Source organism: Gobio gobio (assembly GCF_949357685.1).
Source record: "Gobio gobio genome assembly, chromosome: 3".
Lineage (NCBI taxonomy): Eukaryota > Metazoa > Chordata > Actinopteri > Cypriniformes > Gobionidae > Gobio > Gobio gobio.
Window position 1 is genome coordinate 4,562,861 of NC_137099.1, and position 24,306 is coordinate 4,587,166.

Below are 24,306 nucleotides of genomic sequence, written 5' to 3' on the forward strand. Positions count from 1 at the left end.
AAAATACGGGAAAAACTGTAATATTGTGAAATATTATTACAATTTAAAATAATGGTTTTCTTTTTTAATATACTTTAGAATACAATTTATTTCCTGTGATGCAAAGCTACATTTTCAGCATCATTACTCCAGTTATCCTTCAGAAATATTATTTTATTGAAGTAAAAAAAAAAAAAAAAGATTTTATTTAAATTAGAAATTTTTGTAACAATATACACTAGCATTCAAAAGTTTGGGGTCAGTCATTTATTCTTCCTTTCTTTAAAAAAAACGAATTAATACTTTTATTCAAGGATGTGTTAAATTGATAAAAAAAGAAAGTCATGGTAAAGATTTATATTATTTTAAAAAATATTCCTATTTTGAATAAATGCTATTCTTTTTAACTCTTTATTCATCAATGAATCCTGAAAAAAGTATCATAGGTTATAAAAAATATATTAAGCAGCATAACTGTTCCCAATACTGATAATAAATCAGCATATTAGAATGATTTCTGAAGGATCATGTGACACTGAAGACTGGAGTAATGATGCTGAAAAAAACATTATTTTGAATTGTAATAATATTTCACAATATTACAGTTTTTCCTGTATTTTTGATCAAATAAATGCAGCCTCAGTGAGCAGAAGAGACTTCTTTCAAAAACATTAAAAATAATTTTTCCAAATGTTTGACCAGTACTGTATGTATATATGTGTGTATATATATATATATATGAATAAAATAAGAGTATTTCACATAATATATATATATAAAAAAAATTATATATATCATCTTCACTCTATCACTAATTAGCATATGACTAAGGAAAAGCATTTTGAAAGCAAGTTAATAGTTCTACAAAAAAACATGACCCAAAAAATGGGTGTCACCAAAATGACTTCCCTGTATGGATGAAGGTTAAATAAATGAAAGGTTAAAATAAAAGGTTAAGGATGACAGGTGTTAACCCCTCCCAAAATTTCCCAGATCTCCTCCCCAAAACACAGGTGAGTTGGCAGAATATAAATTTTGTGAACTTGGCTTGGTCACACAGGCACTTGTGTCTCCAGAGAGGCTTCTGGAATCCAAAGCACCAGATTTTGGGTTGAAATAAATTGGGAAAATGGGGCTTGGCGTGAGTGGACTATGGTTATCTTGATTATATCTTCTGAATCAACCAGCATATATAATGTTTTGGATGCTGGTGAGCTGGTTGGTCCCATGCGGGAAGCTTAATTAGCTTAACTGAGAAAGCTTCCTTGGTCAACACGCTTCACCAGAAAGACGATGCTGGTTAAACAGACCAGCGCCAAACCAGCATAGGCCAGCATGGAAATTCATGCTGGTGTATGCTGGTCCTTTCAGCGGTGATTCTGGTGGTTTCATCACTCACTTTATTCTGCTGATGTTCCTCAGTTTATCTTAGGCTCTGCTCTGATCAGGTAAGGTGTTTTTATGTTTTATAGACGGGGAACGATGACTACAAATTGACAGCAACTTCTGAGGATAAAATCAAAAAGCCCAAAAAGGTGAAAAGGAAGAAGAGGGATGTGGACGAACTGAAGAAAGAAGTGGAACTGGTGAGAAATTCATGTATATATACACACATCACATTCATATCTGGTCATGCTATGGAGGCAATATTACCATAATATCACCAACCACAAATACATTATTATTATGCTGTCCAAAAAAAATGGGTTTTATAGATTTTCTGTGGAGAACTGAGATGCTAATTTTTTTGCTCTTCTGCAGGACGACCACAAGCTCACATTGGATGAACTTTCACGCAAATATGGAACTGACATGAACAAGGTGAGCAGAAGCTTTTAAAAATTATAAATGTGACACTGGAGCACAAAACCAGTCATAAGTCTCACGGGTATATTTGTGGCAATAGCCAATAATACATTGTTTGGTCAAAATGATAAATTTTTCTTTTATGCCAAAAATCATTAGGATATTAAGTAAAGATCATGTTCCATGAAGATATTTAGATGGAAAGCTGACTTTTCAGCATCATTACTCCAGTAATTCTTCAGAAATCATTCTAATATGATGATTTATTATTATTTTATTGAAGTGAAAAAAAGAAAAAGAAAAGATTTTATTTAAATTAGAAATATTTTGTAACAATTAATATTCAAATGTTTGGGGTCAGTCATTTATTCTTCCTTTCTTTAAAAAAAAATAATTAATACTTTTATTCAAGGATGTGTTAAATTGATAAAAAAAAGAAAGTGATGGTAAAGATTTATATTATTAGAAAATATTCCTATTTTGAATAAATGCTATCCTTTTTCACCTTTTATTCATCAATGAATCCTGAAAAAAGTATCATAGGTTATAAAAAAAAATATTAAGCAGCATAAATGTGTCCAATATTGATAATACATCCTCATATTAGAATGATTTCTGAAGGATCATGTGACACTGAAGACTGGAGTAATGATGCTGGAAATACAGCTTTGATCACAGAAATAAATTCTATTTTAAAGTATATTAAAATAGAAAACCATTATTTTAAATTGTAATAATATTTCACAATATTACTGTTTTTATAAATTTGTAAATTTCCAACCGTAATTAGATTAAAAAAGTATAATTAGTAGTAATATGCATTGCTAAGGACTTCATCTGGACAACTTTAAAGGAGATTTTCTCAATATTTAGATTTTTTTGCACCCTCAGATTCCAGATTCTCAAATAGTTGTAAAACCAAATATTGTCCTATCCTAACGGTCCGTGTATTTGTTCACTTGTTTTTCAATTTAATTTTGAAAGTTAAAAAATTAGAAAACGGCTCATTTATTCTTTTTTTTTTTTTTTCAAAAAAAAAAAAAAAAAAAAAAAAAAAAAACCTTTCTATGCCCTGCCCAGCCCGATTTTAATTGATGCAATTTAATTCACAGAAATTCAATTTGGCCAACTAAAAAAATTAGATGTGATCAGTCACTAGAAAATTTTCAATTGGAGACCTGATTAGTGTAGTCCGGTTGTTTGATTGAGCGAGTTGATTGAGTTTGATGAGCGAGTTTATTTGTAATAAACACTTCAAGAATCCGTCCAGCAGCGGAGGACTGTAATTCTGCACAGAGCTGTGGAAGAACTGAAAGCGACACGTGTTGATCTTTGGTAGACCAATCAGGGGAAAGGGGCGTTTCATGCTCGCCCACGCGTGGAAATCGAATATTCAAGCCATTTATCCATTTTCAATCCCTGAACCTAAAAATATAAAATCAAGTCGAATTTTTTTTTGTTTTTTTTTAAATGAGCTGTTTTTCAAATTTTTCAACTTTCAATATTAAATCGAAAAACAAATGTACACGGACCTCTTACAATCCGTGTATGATTAGTTCATTCTATTTTTGATTTAATATTGAAAGTAGAAAAATGAGATAGCTCGTTTTTTGGAATAAATCACGGCATGTTTCATGATAAAAAAACGCGACTTTACAATCCGGGAAATACGGTAGGATATAGCAAATTATTTTGCAGACACCTTGCATCTTGCTGGTCTAAAACCGCTGGTCTACACAGAAGAAAGCCCTGTCTAGTCTCTACCGCGCCCCGGTATGTCGAGCCATTCGTTAGTCTGGTTGTTTGATGAGAAAAATATGAAATGTAGTTGCAATATACACGTTAAGAATCGGTACAGCTGTACAAGACTTTTATTCTACTGTGCGGCACTGAGGAAGAATTGATGACGGAATAGTTTGATCTTTGGCTGACCAATCATCAGAAAGGGGCGTATAATTCCCGCCCACGTGTAGAAATCGAATTTTCAAAATGTTTATTCATTTTTCTTCCCCTGAACAAAAAACGAAAAATCAATCCAAAATCTCGTTTTTCGTTTTTCTGAAAAAATGAAAAAGCGAAAAACGAGCTGTTTTCTAATTTTTCTACTTTCAATATTAAATAAAAAATTGAATGAACGGATCATACACGGACCCCTAACAAACCATACATCAATGGAAATCTCATGTATTCAGCCTTCCGATGTATAAATCTCAATTTCCAAAAATTGACCCCTATGACTGGTTTGGTGGTCCAGGGTCACATATATTACTTTAATGCATTTTGTGTTACTCCAAATTCTCTGTATAACATTATCTCCTTTTTATTTAAAATATAAAGAGACAAATTAATTTTATGATCAAGTGCTGCTTTTGTCAAAGACTAAATATGTTAAGCAAGTGGCGCTCAGTTCTAAGTCTGTGTGGGTTTTTTTTTTCGGTATATGTTTAATTACTCAATGTTCATACCTTACGGCAGGGATTGTCGTCTTCTCGTGCAAGGGAGATCTTGGAGCGTGATGGTCCGAATGCCCTGACCCCACCTCCTACGACTCCCGAATGGGTCAAGTTCTGCACACAGCTCTTTGGTGGTTTCCAAACTCTGCTGTGGTTTGGTGCATTTCTTTGCTTCACGGCATATGGAATCACGGCTGCCTCCTCTGAAGAACCTGCAAATGACAATGTATGTGAGAGAAATTGTTTTTCGTCTTAATTATGTAGTTGTAGAAACATTTACGGTTATGCATTTAGTAGATGCTTGCATCCAAAGCGGCTTACATTGCTTTGGAGGTGTACATTTTATTGTTAGTCCATGCATTTTCTGGGATTCGAACCAATGACCTTGGCGTTGCTAGTGCCATGCTCTACTGTTTCACCTTTCTTAAGTAGTTTAATGTCAGTTCACTGTAGATTATCATACACTTTGTGCCTTTCTAAAAACCTAACTGTGGTTTTGCAGCTGTACCTGGGACTTGTGCTTGCCTTTGTTGTCATAGTCAACGGATGGTTCTCATACTATCAAGAATCCAAGAGCTCTAAGATCATGGAATCTTTTAGGAACCTCGTTCCTCAGGTACAGAAATTGTGTCTTACAAAACATTGCATGTTCAAATGTTGCTTTCCCATGGCACAAAAGCAGTCATTGTTCTCTTCTGGTAATGTAGCAAGCGCTAGTTGTGCGTGATGGAGAGAAAAAGATCATCAGCGCCGACGAGGTAGTCGCTGGTGATCTTGTGGAGGTCAAAGGTGGAGACCGAATCCCAGCTGATCTTCGCATCATCTCTGCACAAGGATGCAAGGTAAGACCAAAAGCATTTCTGAATGTCAAATGCGATATATTCCAGCAGTGCCTTTTTATGAAACTTCCCTTCTACTTTTCCAGGTGGACAACTCTTCCCTCACTGGTGAATCTGAGCCCCAGGGTCGTACTCCTGACTTCTCCCATGAAAACCCTCTGGAGACAAGAAACATTGCGTTTTTCTCCACCAACTGTGTTGAAGGTACATGAAAATGTTCTGTAGTATGTTGGATACATTGTATTTTACAGTCGCTGTGGACAAACTGAAATAGCTTGAACATAATGAAACCCTAGGTACTGCCAGAGGGATCGTCATCAACACCGGTGACCATACCGTCATGGGTCGTATAGCATCACTTGCCTCCAGCCTGGATGGTGGAAAAACGCCTATTGCGAAAGAGATCGAGCATTTCATCCACATCATCTCTGGTGTAGCTGTTTTCCTGGGCTTGACCTTCCTAATCCTCTCCCTGCTACTTGGATATGGTTGGTTGGAAGCTGTCGTTTTCCTGATTGGGATCATTGTCGCTAATGTGCCTGAAGGTCTTCCTGCCACTGTAACTGTAAGTCAGACTGATTGTTGCCTTATGCTTCTTCTTGTTTAGTCAACTGTATCTACCAGGTCATATTTTAGTGCTATGATGATTTCTTGACATGTGTTTACTTGTGTAGGTGTGTCTAACTCTGACCGCCAAACGAATGGCAAAGAAGAACTGCCTGGTGAAGAATCTGGAAGCTGTGGAGACTCTTGGCTCGACCACCACCATCTGCTCTGACAAGACTGGAACTTTGACCCAGAACCGAATGACCGTCGCTCACATGTGGTTTGACAACCAGATTCATGAAGCTGACACCACAGAGAACCAGAGTGGAAACTCCTTTGAAAAGAGCTCTGCTACTTGGTCTGCTCTTGCGCGTGTTGCTGGCCTTTGCAACCGTGCCGTTTTCCGTGCTGAACAGAGCCATCTCCCAATCCTTAATGTGAGCTTCCCGCTAGTTATCTTACTATCTATATGAGCAACATGAAGATATGCAAGGCGTGCAACTTTTACAATGCCAATGCCAATATAACTGTTATTGTAAGTTAAAACTTTGCTCAATTTAATCTTTTGCAGAGAGAAACAGCTGGTGATGCCTCAGAGTCTGCCCTGTTGAAGTGTATTGAGCTGTGCTGTGGTTCAGTCACTGAAATGAGAGAGAAGTACACGAAGGTTGCTGAAATCCCTTTCAACTCCACCAACAAGTATCAGGTATTTTTGTTGATGTGTTCATTGGAGATTTGCAGATTTGACTGATCATTCTAACAGTCCCTCATATGCCTTTTCTAGCTCTCAGTCCACAAGAATACCAATTCCCTAGAGTCTAAGCACCTGCTGGTGATGAAGGGAGCGCCTGAGAGAATCTTGGATCGATGCTCCTCCATTTTGATTGAAGGAAAACAGGTGCCTTTGGACGATGAGCTGAAAGATTCCTTCCAAAATGCTTATGTAGAACTCGGAGGTCTTGGAGAAAGAGTGCTGGGTAAAGCCAACTTATGAAGTTCACCAGTAAAAAAGTTATGACTGCACATAAAATGGTAAATTACAGCATGTTTGAATAATTCTGTGCTCTCTTTCAAAGGCTTCTGCCACTTTTGCCTCCCTGATGACCAGTTTCCTGAAGGTTTTGCATTTGATTCTGAAGAAGTGAACTTCCCAACTGAGAACCTGTGTTTCGTTGGCCTCATGTCCATGATTGATCCTCCTCGTGCGGCTGTACCAGATGCTGTGGCCAAATGCCGGAGTGCTGGAATCAAGGTGTCCTCATTTGAGATCTACTGCTTAAATATACTGTGCCCATATGAAGATTTTCAAATAATAATTACTTGTGACCATTCAATTACAGCTACGGTTATTCATACAAAGTCATTTAAATAAACGACTCCTCCAATACAGGTTATCATGGTTACTGGCGACCATCCTATTACAGCTAAAGCTATTGCAAAGGGTGTTGGTATCATCTCTGAAGGCAATGAGACTGTGGAAGACATTGCAGCTCGTTTGAATATCCCCATTGGAGAAGTAAACCCAAGGTAATCCAATCATCTCAGCCACCTAAAACAAAGCAAAGACTTCAGATTAATATATACTTATATTGAATTTGCTCTAGATGTCTTCTAATACAAAGTGTACCTTTAGAGATGCTAAGGCCTGTGTGGTCCATGGTGGAGAACTGAAGAGTATGAATGACGGTGACCTGGATGAGATCCTCCAATATCATACAGAAATTGTGTTTGCAAGAACGTCTCCCCAACAAAAGCTGATCATTGTGGAAGGTTGTCAGCGACAGGTACCGCCAGAGAGTCTTCTATCCAATCCGAGTTAAAACTAGATGATTTTACCCAGTTGGGATCATTTCGATGGATGTTTCCTCTTATCAGGGTGCCATTGTAGCCGTAACCGGTGATGGTGTCAATGATTCTCCGGCTCTGAAGAAGGCTGACATTGGTGTGGCTATGGGTATTGCTGGATCTGACGTTTCCAAACAGGCTGCTGACATGATCCTTCTGGACGACAACTTTGCCTCAATTGTCACTGGAGTAGAAGAAGGTGTGGCATGTTAATGAGAACCTAATTGACTAAAGAATTATGAAGGTTACTAACATATCTTCCACTTCAGGCCGTCTGATCTTTGACAACTTGAAGAAGTCCATTGCCTACACACTGACCAGTAAGATCCCGGAGATGTCACCCTTCCTCTTGTTTGTCCTTGTGGGTATTCCTCTTCCTCTGGGCACCGTCACCATTCTCTGCATTGACCTGGGCACTGACCTGGTAAGAAAAAGTACTATTACTGTAGAGAATTTTAAATTATGCGGCCTATTTTGAATTAGTTTTAATTGTTGTCACAGATTCCTGCTATCTCATTGGCATATGAAAATGCAGAAAATGACATCATGAAGAGACAACCCAGAAATGCCAAAACAGATAGGCTGGTGAATGTGAGGCTAATCAGTATGGCATATGGTCAAATCGGTAAGAGCATTCTTACCTGGATGTTTTGAACATGGCATCAATAAAAAAACTGTAATATGGGTAGTTAATAATTTTTTTATTGTCATTGCTTTCCTTTTTTTAGGTATGATCCAAGCAGCTGCAGGGTTCTTTACCTACATTGTGGTTATGGGTGAGAATGGATTCTGGCCCAGTTATCTGCCAGGACTTCGAGTTGGCTGGGAAGATAGATCTATCACTGACCTGGAAGATAGCTATGGTCAACAATGGGTAAGCGTCAAAAGTCGTGTTTACAACTGGTATTAAGATGCGTTCTGGTCAATCGGATCACAAGTAGACGAGAGAGACACATTCCCACATGTCCACTTTCAACCACTTCTGTCCTGATTTCTTCGAGGCGAGGGTATGTATGTGTTTTTCAGATCTTTCGGTCTAATAGACAAAATAAGCTTGTGCATTTTACATATTTATGCAACCTAAAATGACAGAAAAACATACGGAAAGCATCAGATTTCATTTCTGCCCTGACAGCCACAAGAGTGTGTGTCAGAACATCATGCTTGATACGTTTTTTGTCTTCAAACCAAATTTGGGTCTTAAGCCGACAAAGTTTAAATGCCATCTGGCTAGTGCACTTCCCATAATGTTTACACATTAGGTCAGTAGGCAGAGAGTAGACGATCTTTTAGTGGCTGTTCAAGTGCATTTGACCACTTTGAAAGCAATCCGGTCCAATACGTTTTCCACTACCTCTGGAATTGGTCGAAAACTTTTTAGACCCTGTTTACACTTGCATTTAGTGTCGTCCACTTGTTATCCGATCGACCAAAACGAATCTTAACACCAGGTGTACACGGGGCCAAAGTTCTAGCAAAACCTAATAAATGTGAACCTATATCATCATAGCACACATTTGAAAGATCAACCTTATAATATACAGTAACTGTATAAACATTCTTGTGTGTTTTCTTTTCTGATGCAGACCTACGAGGGTAGAAAGATAATAGAGTCCACATGCCACACAGCTTTCTTCATTAGTATTGTGGTTGTGCAGTGGGGTGACTTGATCATTGTAAAGACCAGAAGAAATTCCATTGTACAGCAAGGAATGAAGTATGTAAACCAAACAAACTAGCTTCAAAGAAGCTATAAAATATTGGTGGATTGTTTGTTCAGTTCCAGCTGAAGGCTACTCACCTCTAAAGCCTTATCGTAATTTGTTTTCTTTCCTAGAAACAAAGTCCTCATCTTTGCTTTCTTTGAGGAAGCTGCTATGGCAGCTTTCTTGTCCTACTGCCCAGGCATGGACGTTGCTGTCAGAATGTATCCTTTAAGGTAAGCGGACATAAGCTTTTGAACAAGTAATGGGAATAGAAAAGGATATAAATGGTGTGTCAGGAATTGAAAATACCGGTAAAGTGAACAAAAAATAAAACTTGTGTTCTTCTATTTAGACCGTTGTGGTGGTTCACTGCCTTCCCATACTCCATTATCATCTTCATCTATGATGAAGTTAGAAAATACATCCTACGACGTAATCCAGGAGGTAATAACAGATTTTTCCTCCAGATGTTGGCAGACTTCATTAACCTCAACAAAGTTTGTTGTATCTTAGAGAGATGAACTGGCTCTAATATCTGTGCTATTGTGTTTCAGGCTGGGTGGAACAGGAAACGTACTACTGAAACAAGACGACGCTCTATTGCAAACTCCCGTTAGGAGACTTTGTTTTTTTCAAATTCTCAAAACGATCCAGAATCTAGTCCATTTCATAATTGAATAAATAAATGTCAAATAATATGGAGCTGAATGTGTGTGTGTGTGTTTTATTAAGCTGAAAAATCCATTCATATATATACACCGATCAGGCATAACATTATGAGGTGAAGTGAATAACACTGATGATCTCTGTTAGTGGGTGGGATATATTAGGCAGCAAGTGAACATTTTGTCCTACATTTATGCATTTTGGCAGACGCTTTTATCCAAAGCGACTTACATTGCATTCAAGGTACACATTTTACATTTTGTCAGTTCTTGCTTTCCCTGGGAATCGAACCCATGACCTCAGCGTTGCTAGCGCCATGCTCTACTGTTTGAGCTACAGGAAAGCCCCAAGTCCTCAGAGTTGATGTGTTAGAAGCAGGAAAAATGGGCAAGCGTAAGGATTTGAGCGAGTTTGACAAGGGCCAAATTGTGATGGCTAGACGACTGGGTCAGAGCATCTCCGAAACTGCAGCTCTTGTGGGGTGTTCCCGGTCTGCAGTGTCTATCAGTATCTATCAAAAGTGCTCCAAGGAAGGAACAGTGGTGAACCGGCGACAGGGTCATGGTTTGAGGGGCACAACAAAGAGTTTGAGGTGTTGACTTGGCCTCCAAATTCCCCAGATCTCAATCCAATCGAGCATCTGTGGGATGTGCTGAACAAACAAGTCCGATCCATGGAGGCCGCACCTCGCAACTTACAGGACTTAAAGGATCTTCTGCTAACATCTTGGGGTCAGACACCACAGCACACCTTCAGGGGTCTAGTGGAGGCCATGCCTCGGCGGGTCAGGGCTCTTTTGGCAGCAAAAGGGGGACCAACACAATATTAGGTCATAATGTTATGCCTGATCGGTGTGTGTGTGTGTATATATATATATATATATATATATATATATATATATATATATATATATATATATATATATATATATATATACAGTATATACATACACATAATCTACCAGCAGGGGTAATATGATACAACGAAAACATCTGTATGTCTATAACTGTCTTTTTAATGCAGGAAAGGTTCACATGTTGATTCTCATGCACAGCTGAGAGAAAACAAGACTCGTCAACAACAGCAAGTTTTATGTGACTGCATTTATCAGACACTTTTATCCAAAGCAACTTACACTACATATCTCAGTCTATATCTTTGTGTATTTACATTCTTTGGGAACTGAACCCATGACCTCTAATACCGAGAGTTCAGGTGTTTCTAGGTATCGAGTGGCATGTAGGTTGTGAGAGATGTTTATACATATCAGAGAAACCAGCAGAACATGCTGAACATTAGTCAAACATTCCACTATAAAAACATTAGCTCCATAAATGTGTGCCATGATGTCATCCTCAGCTGTTATACTACTAAACTTTTAAAGGAAGTAAGGTTGACATGGGGGCTGAGAGGCTCTGTTGACTGACAAAACAGAAAACCGTTTACACAACAAGGATAAGGTCCGATCAAAATTAGTGCGTAATTGTACCCATTTATAAGAATTATTACAATTTCGTCATTCTTACCTTTGAAATAGACAAACGGTCAAAAGGTAAGAGAGCAACTCATTTTTTTTAACGTAAAAGTCTTTCATAAATAGACAACAGAAATGCTCAACACTTATAACTGCATACAACTAAGAATGAAAGGGATATTACTTTGAATATTAGCAAATTTATATATATATATATATATATATATATATATATATATATATATATATATATATATATATATATATATATATATATATATATATATATATATATATATATATATATATATATATATATATAAAACTAATTATATGAAACAAATAAATGAGATGTGATGAAGGTCAAATGAAGGTTAAAGATAGATGACACCTGCCAAACTCCTCCCAAATCTTCCCAACCTCCTGCCCTTAAAGTAGATTAAGCTGATAGATTACAGATTTGTGAGTCTAGTTTGGACAAAGTGGCCGACAGGAGGATACAGAGAGCTCTCCTATCCAACGCACTGTGAACTGAAATAAGGAAAACAGGGAGTGTTTGGAGTCTGGAGTGCTTCTGTTTTTCTTCTTTTCTTACCATTTGATGTTTCATTTGTTGTGTAGATTGCAATTGCCTCTACTTTTTCTATGGGGTCAGGTAAGGTTACCGGTTTATAAAAAAGTTACATATAGGTAAAGTTTCACTTTTGTCCTTGGGGGTCAAAAGGAGGCACTGGAATCACTGTATCATGTTGACCGCTCGAGTGTTATCCAAAGCAGACGTGACAGTGAACATTGATTCTGTAAGTATCGTGCCTGTTATGTGTTTTGCAGAGGTGGACAAAGTACACAACTCTGTTACTTGAGTAAAAGTAAAAGTACAACTGGTCAAATATTACTCCGTTACAAGTGAAAGTTATAAAAACAGGTTTTTACTTAAGTAAATGTACAGAAGAATTTGTTTTTAAAAGTACTTAAGTATCAAAATAAAATTTCCTTTTTATGTCAATGCATTATTTTATTATTGTTGCATTGTCATATAACATTTACATTTTATTTTTATGCATTTGGCAGACGCTTTTATCCAAAGCAACTTACATTGCATTCAAGGTACACATTTGACATTTTGTCAGTTCTTGCTTTCCCTGGGAATCGAACCCATGACCTTGGCGTTGCTAGCGCCACGCTCTACTGTTTGAGCTGCAGGAAAACTATATGTGTATAAATATGTGTATAAAACTAATGTGTATAAATGCACATTATGCCATCATGGTGGTTTAAGCTAGTCAGTGATGCTCCATCCCACATGCTAGCATACGACCACCTAATTTAAATACTTAAGGCCTTTGCACACTGAGTCCGAAATTTTCGCATGCGTTTTTTCGTATTCGTGATCCGAAAAATTCGTCACGCACAGAGACCTTGCACACAGAGTCCGATGCGTATTAATGAATGCGTTACTGAAAAAAACGCAAAACAACACAAAATGCCGTCTTCCACCTCCTTATCAAGGAGCTGCGGATTATCCAGACCGATTCAAAGTTGAATGTCAGTGGCTCCGTTTGATGCTTTGCTAGCGATACTGGAGCCACATATTAAAAAGAAGACCACAAATTACCAATCCTGAACAGAGACTGGCAGTATGTCTAGGATCCGCGCGCGCACACACACACACACACACACACACACACACACACACACACACACACACACACACACACACACACACACACACACACACACACACACACACACACACACACACACACACACACACACACACACACACACACACACACACACACACACACACGCGCGCGCGCGCGCGCGCGCGCGCGGTTTACAGGGAGTTGGTGTGCTATAATTATAGCTGTGATATTGCAGTATTTTTGATACAATAATATTTGTATATTTAATTGTAGGTATCTGAGGAGCACTGGCGATTCATTCACCACCACTGCCAGCAGTTTTAGGTTGGGCATCAGAACCATAGATGGGAAAACGGATGCGAAAAACGCAGAAAATGTAACCTGTTCCGATTTTTTTTTGACGGACGAAAGTTTCGGAGGCAGTGTGCAAGCGTGATTGACATAACGTGAGGTCGAATTTATTTTTTGACGTGCGAAAATTTCGCATGCGAATTTCCTTTAAGCTCTTTACAAAACTGCTGTCACTTTAAGGCCGAATGCATGGACCCTATACTCTGATACACATCCGATATTCTCCCAACTGTTTTCTCTTCTCTTTTTCTCCCAGACATTTACATTTTTGAACATTTAATGAGACATGCATCAAGTGTATTCCAACTAAACTAATCTTTAATCTTTGCAGAAAACTGAAACACACTTTTCCCTATGGCCATGGGTGCACACACTGCGCAGAGGAACCGCCTTCTTCCATTTTGCTATAAACTGATCAGTGTTCAAAAAATGTTGGGAAACTTCACATGACCCTATAAGAGTGATTACTGAAAAACCTTTTAAAGAAGAAAAAAAATAATCATCCATTGACTTTCAAAGCTGCTACAGGAACATCTTTCGACTTTGAGGACCTTGATAGAAATGTAGTGGAGTGAAAAGTACGATATTTGTCTATAGTGAAGTTAAAGTAATACGTTTCCAGAAAATATAATACTCAAGGAAAGTACAGATACTCAAAAAGTGTACTTGAGTGCAGTACTCAAGTAAATGTACTTAGTTCGTGTCCACCTCTGGTGTTTTGTAGGTTGCATTGGATAACGCTGCATTCCCACGGGGCGTCTGCGTTAACGCTTCTCATTTACTTTGAACGGGTGACGTCCAACTGAATTGTGGGTTTCGTCGCGTCGCTTCACGGCAGAAATTGAAGATTTCTCAACTTTTCAAGCGCCAACGCAGGCGTCATCCAATCAGATTGCCCTATCCAAATACCCTAGAGCAGACGCTGGCCAATTGCGTTAATTTAAAACACAGGTGAATGAAGAACGTTCAAAATGAAGGATAATTGTGGTGGGTAATCACCCGGTTCTGTACGACCAATCTTTGTATAAACAACAAACACCGGGACACAAACCGGAGAGACCAGGCCTGGAAGGAGGTGGCAGAGACGGTTGGTGAATCGGCATCCATTTTGTCTCACAGACTAGCCGTCAAAAGGCGCCTCTTTTGTGTTGTGGCCCAAGCGGCAAGTAATGTGATTGGCTGTTGTCACTATGACGGTCACATCAGAACCAAGCTTAAGCCACGCCCTCCGTCAAGCGTTAACGCCGACGCCCCGTGTGAATGCAGCGTAAAAGTGTCTGCTATTAACCCTTCTTCGGTCTTCGGGGTCTTTTCTGACCCCAAAGGACATTTGCTAAAATTAAAAAAAAAAAGTTCCCTTTGTCTAAATGGCATGAGACTTTGTACGGTTGTCAACACTCTCTAGATCTACACATAAAAAAAATAATTGGATTGATATCGGTTTTAATGTTTCTGTGACCAAAAAAATCACACTCAGGCTAAGAAAATGGACAACATTCACCCTCAAAAAAAGGAAAACAACACAGAACACGCATACAGAAACGAAGTGGCACACTTCCAACAATGCATAAAACATCCACAATGCAAAATTATCATGCTCACACACACACACACACACACACACGCATGCACGCACGCACGCACACAGGAATACATTTGTTATTGCTTGTTATTGCTGTTCAGTTCATTGCATTTTGATGTTCATGTTGTGTATTTTTTACTCAATATGTAATATAACTCTTCATTTCTTTTCATTTTTGCTCTGTTACAGTTAGTAACTGAAGTGTAGATTAAATTTGTAGAATTATAAGAAAATCAGATGTTTGAAATAAACGATAAACTCTAAAGACTTTTCTCTTGTTCAGGTTTGATTGTAATCACAATGTAACATCATTATATCATCAAAAGATTTTTTCAGTACAAAAAAATGCTAAACTTTGACAAATAATTCATTTTAAGTTTAAGTTTAAGTTTATTATTTATTTGACAGGGACCATGTGCAAGTACATTAATCTTACAAAAGAAAAGATGCTTTACACCAGATTTAGCCACAGCTAATTTCCATCCGCAGTCCCTGGGCAGATAAAACAATAAAATATATACATCTAAACATCAATAACTCACTATCTATTTACAACCTCATTTACATTTACACTTCAGCCTAAGCTAACCCTGTACATACTGTTTACAATCAACCTTTTAAAATTGCTATAGTCAATTATTACTAAACATTAACATAATCAGTGCTGACATAGTTGGTTTTCTAATAATACCTTTTTAACATTTTGAGAGAAGTCCCTCAGGTGAGAGGTTAATTTTAGACTATCTGGAAGCTTGTTCCATTCTTTAACAGCTTTGAATGAGAAGGCTGTCTGTGCAAAGGCAGAGCATCTTTTAGGTAATCTACAGTCATTTCGACTTGTGGACCTAGATGTCCTGGTAGTCTGTTCTGAGCAGAGCTGCACAAATCGCCTCAGTGGTGGAGGTGCATTATTATTAAGAATCTTAAAAATTAACCTAACATTTGAGTATACAATTAGATTTTCAAAATTTAATATATTTAACCGCCTAAAAATTTGGCAATGGTGATGTCTTAATGTTTTTTTATCTAATACTTTTACAGCCTGATTATAAAGTGATTTTAATGGTTTTAATGTTATTTGACTTGTTTGAGACCAACATGAGATACAATAGTTAACATGAGAAATAATCATTGCATCCAAATATATTTTTGCTGCATCATAAGTGAGCATATTTCGAATATGTTTAAAAACTGAGATATTGTATTTTAAAATATTAGACAATTTTTTAATATGTTTTTTAAAACCGAATGTTGGTTCTAAAATGATTTTAATTGTTATAAATGTGATTTCAAAACATTTAGATATGAATCCAACTGAAAAATACTTGTGAAAAGATGTCTTTCAGTCAGTCAAATAGCACATAGAAAATAGTATTGTACTGTAAAACTGTATTTTCCAAAAGATGGGCAAAAATCTTACACTAAACCATGTCAAATTATCCATGTTATCCCCATGAATGAAAGTTAGAAATTTGGGTGTTTTATAAAGTGAATTTTACATAAAAAACAGATTTTGTGTGAAAATCCATTCAAAATATATATTTTTAATTTATTTATATTAATTTAAAAATGATTATAAATACTCCAAAAACTGCACAGATGTTGTGTGAAAACATTAATAAACAGAGTAAAATTACATTTGTTCTAAAAAAACCAATTGTTTTGTTACAAAATTACATTTTGTTGCCTGGGGTCTGTGGAGACCCTGAGTGTAATTCCCAAGCGAAAGCAGGAGAAGGATTAAAGTGTATAAAAATATAGGCTATTCACTACTAAGTTACATTACTACTTTTTATTTAACACTGCCGAGTGTGATTTCTGCACCACTAGTGGCACAACACTGAATAATGACAAACAGAATAGTTCAGCGAAACAGAAAATCCTGCGTCAAAACTCATGCCACGGGTTGAGCCAATGTTGCAACAGGTCGCAGAGAAACAAGTGGGTCTAATTCTGTTTGGTGACACTAATGGGGAGTTGCATTCAGATTCAATGCATTTATTAAATATTATAAATATATTTATTATACCATAAATGTATAAAAATGAGCTGCGTGGTCAAGTCAAAATGTCCAGCTCCTGAGACCTGGAGAACGCATAAGAAAAAGGTCAAGTGAATACTCACTGCTCGCTCTTACTTGTGGTGCTGTGTCTCTTCTCGACTGAGCGCTCGAGGACGCTGGTGGACGAATCATGAACGGGGCAGGAAACTGCGACAATCCATGATTAAAAGGGAGATCTTTTCTTTCTCTTGATTAGCAGGACAGTAGATGAATAGAGAATAAAGCGATGGCTGAAGAAGCATTCTGCATCTCCACAGATGGCAAGAGGATTATGGGAACCACCACAGCCTGCAAACATCATCCTGTACTCTGGAACAACAATAATAAAACATCTTGCTGTCAAACAAGACAAACATACATAAATATTTTTTACACAAATAAAAAAATGTGGTGCTTGTCGACTCTGGTAACCTTTACAAAAACAACTGAAATGTTAAAGGTGAAAGGTGAAGTGTTCACCCAGAAATTTTATTTACTCACCCTCAAGTCATCCTACGTGTATATCTAGCTTCCGGCGGACCGCCTTCCGTATTCAACTTATAAAGAAAGTGTAGCCATTATAAAGCTTGGAAGAGCCTGGATATTTTTTAATATAACTCTGACCTGATGGAGTTTTGGTTGTTGCCACCGTCGCCTCTGTCGCCTTTGGCTTGCTCAGATGGGGACACTAAATATTCAACTATATTACTGATCAGCTCATTTCAATGATCATAAAGTCATAATTAAGAGATAAAATGTTGAAAATATGATTTTAAAAGTCCTTAATATTAGATAAAAAGTCAAAAATATGATTTTAAAATTCATAATAGTCGAAAATACGACATGCTAAGTCATAATTATAAGATACAATGTTGAAAATATGATTTTAAAGTCCTCATTATTACATAAAAAGTCAAAATATGATTTTAAAATTCCTAATAGTCGAAAATACGACATGCTAAGTCATAATTATAAGATAAAATGTTGAAAATATTATTTTAAAAGTCCTCATTATTAGATAAAAAGTCAAAAATATGATTTTAAATGTAATAATAGTCGAAAACACGACATGCTAAGTCATAATTATAAGATAAAATGATGAAAATATGATTTTAAAAGTCCTCATTATTAGATAAAAAGTGAAAATATGATTTTAAAATTCATAATAGTCAAAAATACGACATGTTTAGTCATAATTATAAGATAAAATGTTGAAAATATTATTATAAAAGACCTCATTATTAGATAAAAAGTCAAAAATAGGATTTTAAAAGTCATAATAGTCGAAAATATGACATGTTTAGTCATAATTATAAACAATTCTGAGATAAAAATTCAAAATTTGGGATTTAAAGTCAAAATTATGACTTAAATATCTAAATTATGATTAAAAGTCCTAATTATGAGATAAAAAGCTGAAATTAGATTGAAAAGTCTAAATTATGACCAAAACACACACTAAGACACTAAGACATTTAAGAGATGAAATCATGCTTGTTATTTTTATTTTAAATGCGCTTTAAATTTTTATTTTTACATATTAAAATATTTACATTATTGTTTTCATTTTGTGCAATGTATTTTTTTTAATGCGTTTTTACATTTTGAAATCAGCTTTTACAACAGAAATGAATCAATCAAAAACTTACTTCAGCTTTTCATCTAAAACTAAATAAATGTCCTCTCATCAGTGTAAAGCTGCTCTGAATCATCTGTGTGTGAAGAGCTGGAGAAATAAAGGAGACTGGACTGGGATTGTGTTTGTCTGACAGAAGAATGTCAGATACACCTAGAATGGCTTGAGGGTGAGTAAATCATGGGGTAAATTTCATTTTTGAAATATCCCTTTATTGTAGTATCACGTAAAAGCAATAGTTTTTGGTTACCCATGTCATTGTTGAAATGCTTTCATTCCCAGTCTGTCATTATTACTGTATCACAAAGAGAAACTGCCTCATTATCCGCTATAAAAGAAGCTCTTCATCTTGTGTGAGTGCACATTATTGTAAAGCACTTCTTTTTTTAGGGGTATAATATTTCTTAACTCTTTCCTCACCATTGACGGAAATGTCAGGCTTTCTGTGTTTTCACTGTTATACGGTAGGGGACGCTATTACTCATCTTCTGAAAGAGTGCAGAATCTCCTGATCAAAACACAGGTGAAGAAGAAGCAGAAACAAGCGATTAGCAGATGCACATGTTAGATAACTCGATCATCAACATTAAACATCATATAAATCAAAACTGCCTAATGTTACTGAATGAAATGTCGAACATTCTGCTTCATTTTTTCCCACAACATTTTTATTTCCTTCCCTATCACTCAACGAATGTCAATACTGCCAAATAAAGCATTCTGCCAAATCAAATATTTATTGTAATTATTCAATGATTTGTGTGTTTTTTTTTTTATGTCATCCAGAATATCATACTGACACCTCTAATTTGCATAAACTAGTCATAAATTATGTGTTGCTATCTGGGGCCGCTCATTTTGTCTTTAAGTAAATGTGTTTATTTCTGTATTAACATAAAGGGCCTACAATTCATGATAAATATAAAAGATTTACATGGGTCAAATGAAGGTCCTCTTTAAGTTTATTTGTTTACAGGTGCAGCACAAATTAATAAACATATTACATGTGTTGTTGTTTGCTGTTGTCATGATCGCAGCCTATCTTGTGCGAAGACTTTTGTTATTTCCTGTCTTGTGCCATGTTTTGTAGTTCTTTGTAGTTTTTCACGTTGATTAGTCTCCCCAGGTGTGTCTTGTATCTTCCCTTGGTTAGCCTTGTATATTCCCTTGACAATTTACCACGCCCCCTTGTGTATTTATGCTGCCTTCCCATGCTATCGGAGTTATCGGAAATGAGAGTTTCCGAGGTAAAAATTGCACATGAACGCCCTCTGATGTCGAGTTTACCACTGGGAAATTCAGAAATCATTTTGATACCCAAATTCCCGAGATGGGCGTGCCATAAACTTTAAATATAGAACTACTGTTGGTGCTATATGGCACTAAAAGTGGTTCTTGGCTCGTAATCATAGACTTGGTCGGCGTCGTGTTATAGCTGAGGGCGTGGTTTGGGGGCGGAGTCGACGTGGGGGAAAACAGTCCATTCCCCCACAATGGAAATACACAGGGTTAACCAAGTTTTATCACTTTTTGAATAACTTTTGCCGCTCGACTGAGCCAGATATATGGAAAACTTGAGTCATATTGGGTCAGATAGTCTGTACAGTATCTGTGACGGATAAACGACCCAACGAAATCAATGGCAAGAGGTGACATTTTCTCATCAGAACACATTCTGCTCCCCCGACCCCAATATAGGTATGACATGCCAACTTCATAACTCACCCAGTCTTTCCATGAAGACATTAATTCAGTGTTCCTAAAAGTATGTTTTAAAATGATCATAAAACGTGTCTTGTGCTATGAAATTGATATTTGGAGTTGACATGTCAGTGTCACAATATTATTAGAATTACTGACAATATCAAAGTTTTTTTAATTTACATTTTTATAGCAACCGTCTTCATCCAAAGACTGTGTGATTTATGAAGTAGCCGCTATTATGTGGTGTAATATTTGTGGGAGCAGCTGCATTTTGACGAGAAAATGTACAAGTGTCGTACATATAATGTGACTAACTTATCAGCTTGAAGCACAATTAGCCCAGCCCTTCCCATAATGAAATAAAGAAGACTTTTGAATGTTTTGTACATTAATAACCTCACGCATTATGTGGGTATGTGATCGCTCGGTGTGAAAAACTGCCTTAATGAGTCCCGTACGTGACAAGTATGATTTTATTGGCGTTTTGTTCAACAAACTTTTGCCATTTCAATGAATTAAATCTCTTTTTTTAATCTTTACAATAATACCAGCATCATGTAGTGCAAATGTTTCATTGTAATGGACGTATCGCACAGGCTTTCGGGAATTGACGAACGGCTCCGTCTGTTTATTTGGCACTATATAAAACTTCATATCAGGGTTTTTTAACTTACTAGAGGTGCAGAACGCCACATGGCAACTTTCGGGACTGCACCAAGCAAAAATAAATCATAATCATTACAAAGAGTAAAGATAAAGCGTCTTAAGAGGTCTACGCGCGTTCATTCTAATGGCTTGTTTTCCCCCACGGCATATGGCGGATTTGCCGTTTTGTGGGCGTTCCCAGTAATGCCGACCAAGTCTATAGGGGGACCACTCTATATAGCACCATATCTTAACAGGTTCTGTATATGGTAGCGGTGCTATATAGCACCTCAGTCATCCCAAAAGAACCGGTGAAGAGCCGCTAAAGAAACACTGAAGCACCAAGATGTGGTGCTATACAGCACTTAAAGCAGCACTAGGTGGGTTTTGCTCTCGGGTCCCCCTACAGTTGGGAAACAGTATTGTCCTCTACTACTGTCGTAAACTCTGTCATTCTATATCAGGGAATGCATCGCACGTGCATTTGTTGACATGACAACCATGATAGCCCTGAACACTGCAGGAGTTCTGCTTGCGTCGCGTGTGAAATGTCTTCATCCCAGGTACAGTGGCATATGTTTCAGCATGTCATATGAATATAATTTCATGGGTTTATTTTTTTTCAAATGCCAAATAATCGCGATGCTCACGTTTACAAGCCAGCGTCATTATAGTAGCCTAGTCTATTGGTTCCCGTTTTACAGAATCTATATGATACTTCAATTCAATGTTTGAGTGGTAGGTAATAACCATATATCATCAATATTATAATATCAAGCTACCATAGATGAATCTGCAAATTTGAAAAATCGATTTGCATTATAGTTTGAGGCAAGACAAATAAACAAATATCACAGACATGTTAGGTATCCTAAAATATGATTTTGTACATCTTATGTATTTACTTGCAAGAATGTAGCCCCTCCTCCTTCAGCTCACGCCAACGAGCAAACGCTGCCCAATGTTGATCCTCCTCCTGCCTTTAATCCCATCACTTTCTCCTTTCCTCTTTTTGCTTTCCTCCGACAAAACCTTTGCTTTCTTATTTTTCTGTGCTGCTTCGGCCATGACTATAACATTCGGCAAACAAATGATAGTTTGGCTCACACGTCCGAATTTAAGGAAGTGGTGGTGGTGGTGGAAGTGACGTATATGCCGTAAAGCGGTCAAATTTTGTAGTTCTTTTTGTTCTCGGGTTACTACCCGAAACCCAAAGTTTAAAAGTACGATTAAAAACGATACAGACCCCGTCAGGCTATGCAGACGTGTCATTCAACCTATTGTAAGTCGCAAGAGTCTTGAAAATATATTATGAAGGTTGAAAAGTTACCTAGTGCTGCTTTAAAGTGGTTCCCCTATGATTACGAGCCAAAGACCACTTATACCCCTTTTCCACCAAAGCAGAGCCAGAGCTAGATCGGAGCCAGAGCCTAGTTTCAAATCGGTTCTTTGTGTTTCCACACCCAAAGCACCACCTCGGAGCCAGGAAAAGTGGTTCTTAAGTAGCACCAAAACATTGCTGGGCTAGAACAGGGCTAGAAGTAAGAACCGATTACGTCAGGCGCTGGGGGCGGGGTCAACAAGACGAACACAAACTTTAGATCCGCCATGTTTGAAATAGCAGCTAATGGAGCTAACAGCTGCTGCTCGTTTGTAATCTCCGTCTATACAAATTACGGCGAACTACATGAATGCGTTGGATTCGCCGTGTTTTGATGCCGATGTAGGATCGTAAAGCCATGTGAATGAATAGTAACGCAGCGTTTGCATTGTTGATGGAAGGCTTGTTCGCAGCGGTGCTGTGCAGACCGATTGGCGTATGATAACGAGTCCAGCGAGAGCATATGACTCCTTATGCTTCTGATTCACTCATGCGTTTTTTTCACTCATACGTGGATCGGTCTGCGCAGTGACGATGCATCTCGAACAAGCCTGGTGTGTTTATGTTTCCCGCAAGCTTGGTGTGTGTGTGTTTCCCGCTGCCCAGGGTTGCCAGGTTTTCACAACAAACCCACCCAATTGCTACTCAAAACAAGCCCAATCGCGTTCCAGGGGGGGATTCCCCAGTAAAAATCATATTTGGGGGTAAAATATGTGTTTTTTGGCACTAAAATTCGCATTCCCGGGGCTTAATATCACATAATTGGGGTTGCTTCATCCCGCGGACATGAAAAAACAGCCCGCGGCAAAACCACATACTTGGCAACATTGCCGCTGCCTCGCTAGCTTTGCTGAGAGAGATGAGACGTATACAGTGACGTAAGACATGGCTCTGTTGTGGCTCTCAGCCCGTGGAAAAGCAAACCGGTTCTTAGAAGGCTCCTCAGTCGAACCAACTATGAACTGGGACTAGCTCTGGCTCTGAATTAGCTCTGGCTCTGCTTTGGTGGAAAAGGGGTATTATAGTGCATTATTACACCTTTTTTTGGGAGAATTTATTAGTTTTTCTCCTAAAACAGCTAGATCGTCATGTCTTGTCATTAATAGTGCATATTTACGTATACGAGTAATCAGTTGAAGCGCATGCATTTGACTGAAATTATACAGAATCGCCAGAAAGCGGACTATCTGATTGAATCGTAAATGTTTATGATTGTCAGTACATATCATTTTGTTTTTAATAAGATTTTCCCAATAAATAGGCAAGAATAAACCTGGTGTCCTCTACGATTCCTGTTCATTCTGACAACAAAGCACTTGAATACTCGTAATCACAACTTCTGAAGTGGGAAGTAGGAAATTTCCGATAGCACGTGAAGGCGGCATTAAACCCCTGTGTTTCCCTTGTTCAGTTTCAGTCGATGTTTCACTGTAGATGCTCTTGATTTTGTTTTTTGGCTCAAGCTCTGTATTTACCCATGTTTGTTAATAAACCTAATCTGCATGTAGCCAAAAAAGCTATTTTTTTATCTGTAGACCCTTGACAGAATGTTAAAAAGTCACCCTAAAAACAACACAATCAAAGCATTTTATATTAGTACAAACACACAAAAGAGAATGAGAAAAAAAAATCATTAGCTTAATTTTTATTATTATCACTAAAAGGTTTCACAGTAATTGTCAGCACCCATTCAGCTCTCTCGAAATCAACAATTGCCCTCTTTACTTCCTTAATTCACATTCATATTGTGAAAGATCATCCGTGCTTGAGTACAAGTAATCTATGTATTCATCAAAGCAGAAAGCTGTCAATAAAAGAACATCCTTTTCAACTAATTTTGCAGAAATAAAAAACGGGGACTTCCCTACCACAGCATAGAGGAGAGCGGGGTTAGTTGTAACACACATCACACACACAACAACACACAGTAACACTTCCCAAACACGGCAGGATGACGAAACTTAGTGTATTTACTGGTTGCCATATCAACATTATTTAGAGAAAAA

The 24,306-nt window shown here is 37.4% G+C and overlaps 1 protein-coding gene across 1 annotated transcript; it reads left to right on the top strand.

Annotated features, from left to right (window-relative positions):
- Nucleotides 1-1,002: 1,002 nt before the first annotated feature.
- LOC307123703 (sodium/potassium-transporting ATPase subunit alpha-1-like) lies at nt 1,003-9,879 on the top strand. The gene is made up of 22 exons (XM_079812351.1): nt 1,003-1,120; nt 1,452-1,565; nt 1,741-1,800; nt 4,261-4,464; nt 4,741-4,854; nt 4,946-5,080; nt 5,164-5,281; nt 5,374-5,642; nt 5,752-6,060; nt 6,195-6,329; nt 6,408-6,600; nt 6,700-6,875; nt 7,014-7,150; nt 7,257-7,407; nt 7,499-7,667; nt 7,738-7,892; nt 7,970-8,093; nt 8,197-8,342; nt 9,055-9,185; nt 9,306-9,407; nt 9,527-9,618; nt 9,729-9,879. Exons 1-22 carry the CDS (start codon nt 1,109-1,111, stop codon nt 9,755-9,757), a joined length of 3,075 nt encoding a protein of 1,024 aa, XP_079668477.1. The 5' UTR covers nt 1,003-1,108; the 3' UTR covers nt 9,758-9,879.
- The last annotated feature ends 14,427 nt before the right edge of the window (nt 9,880-24,306 follow it).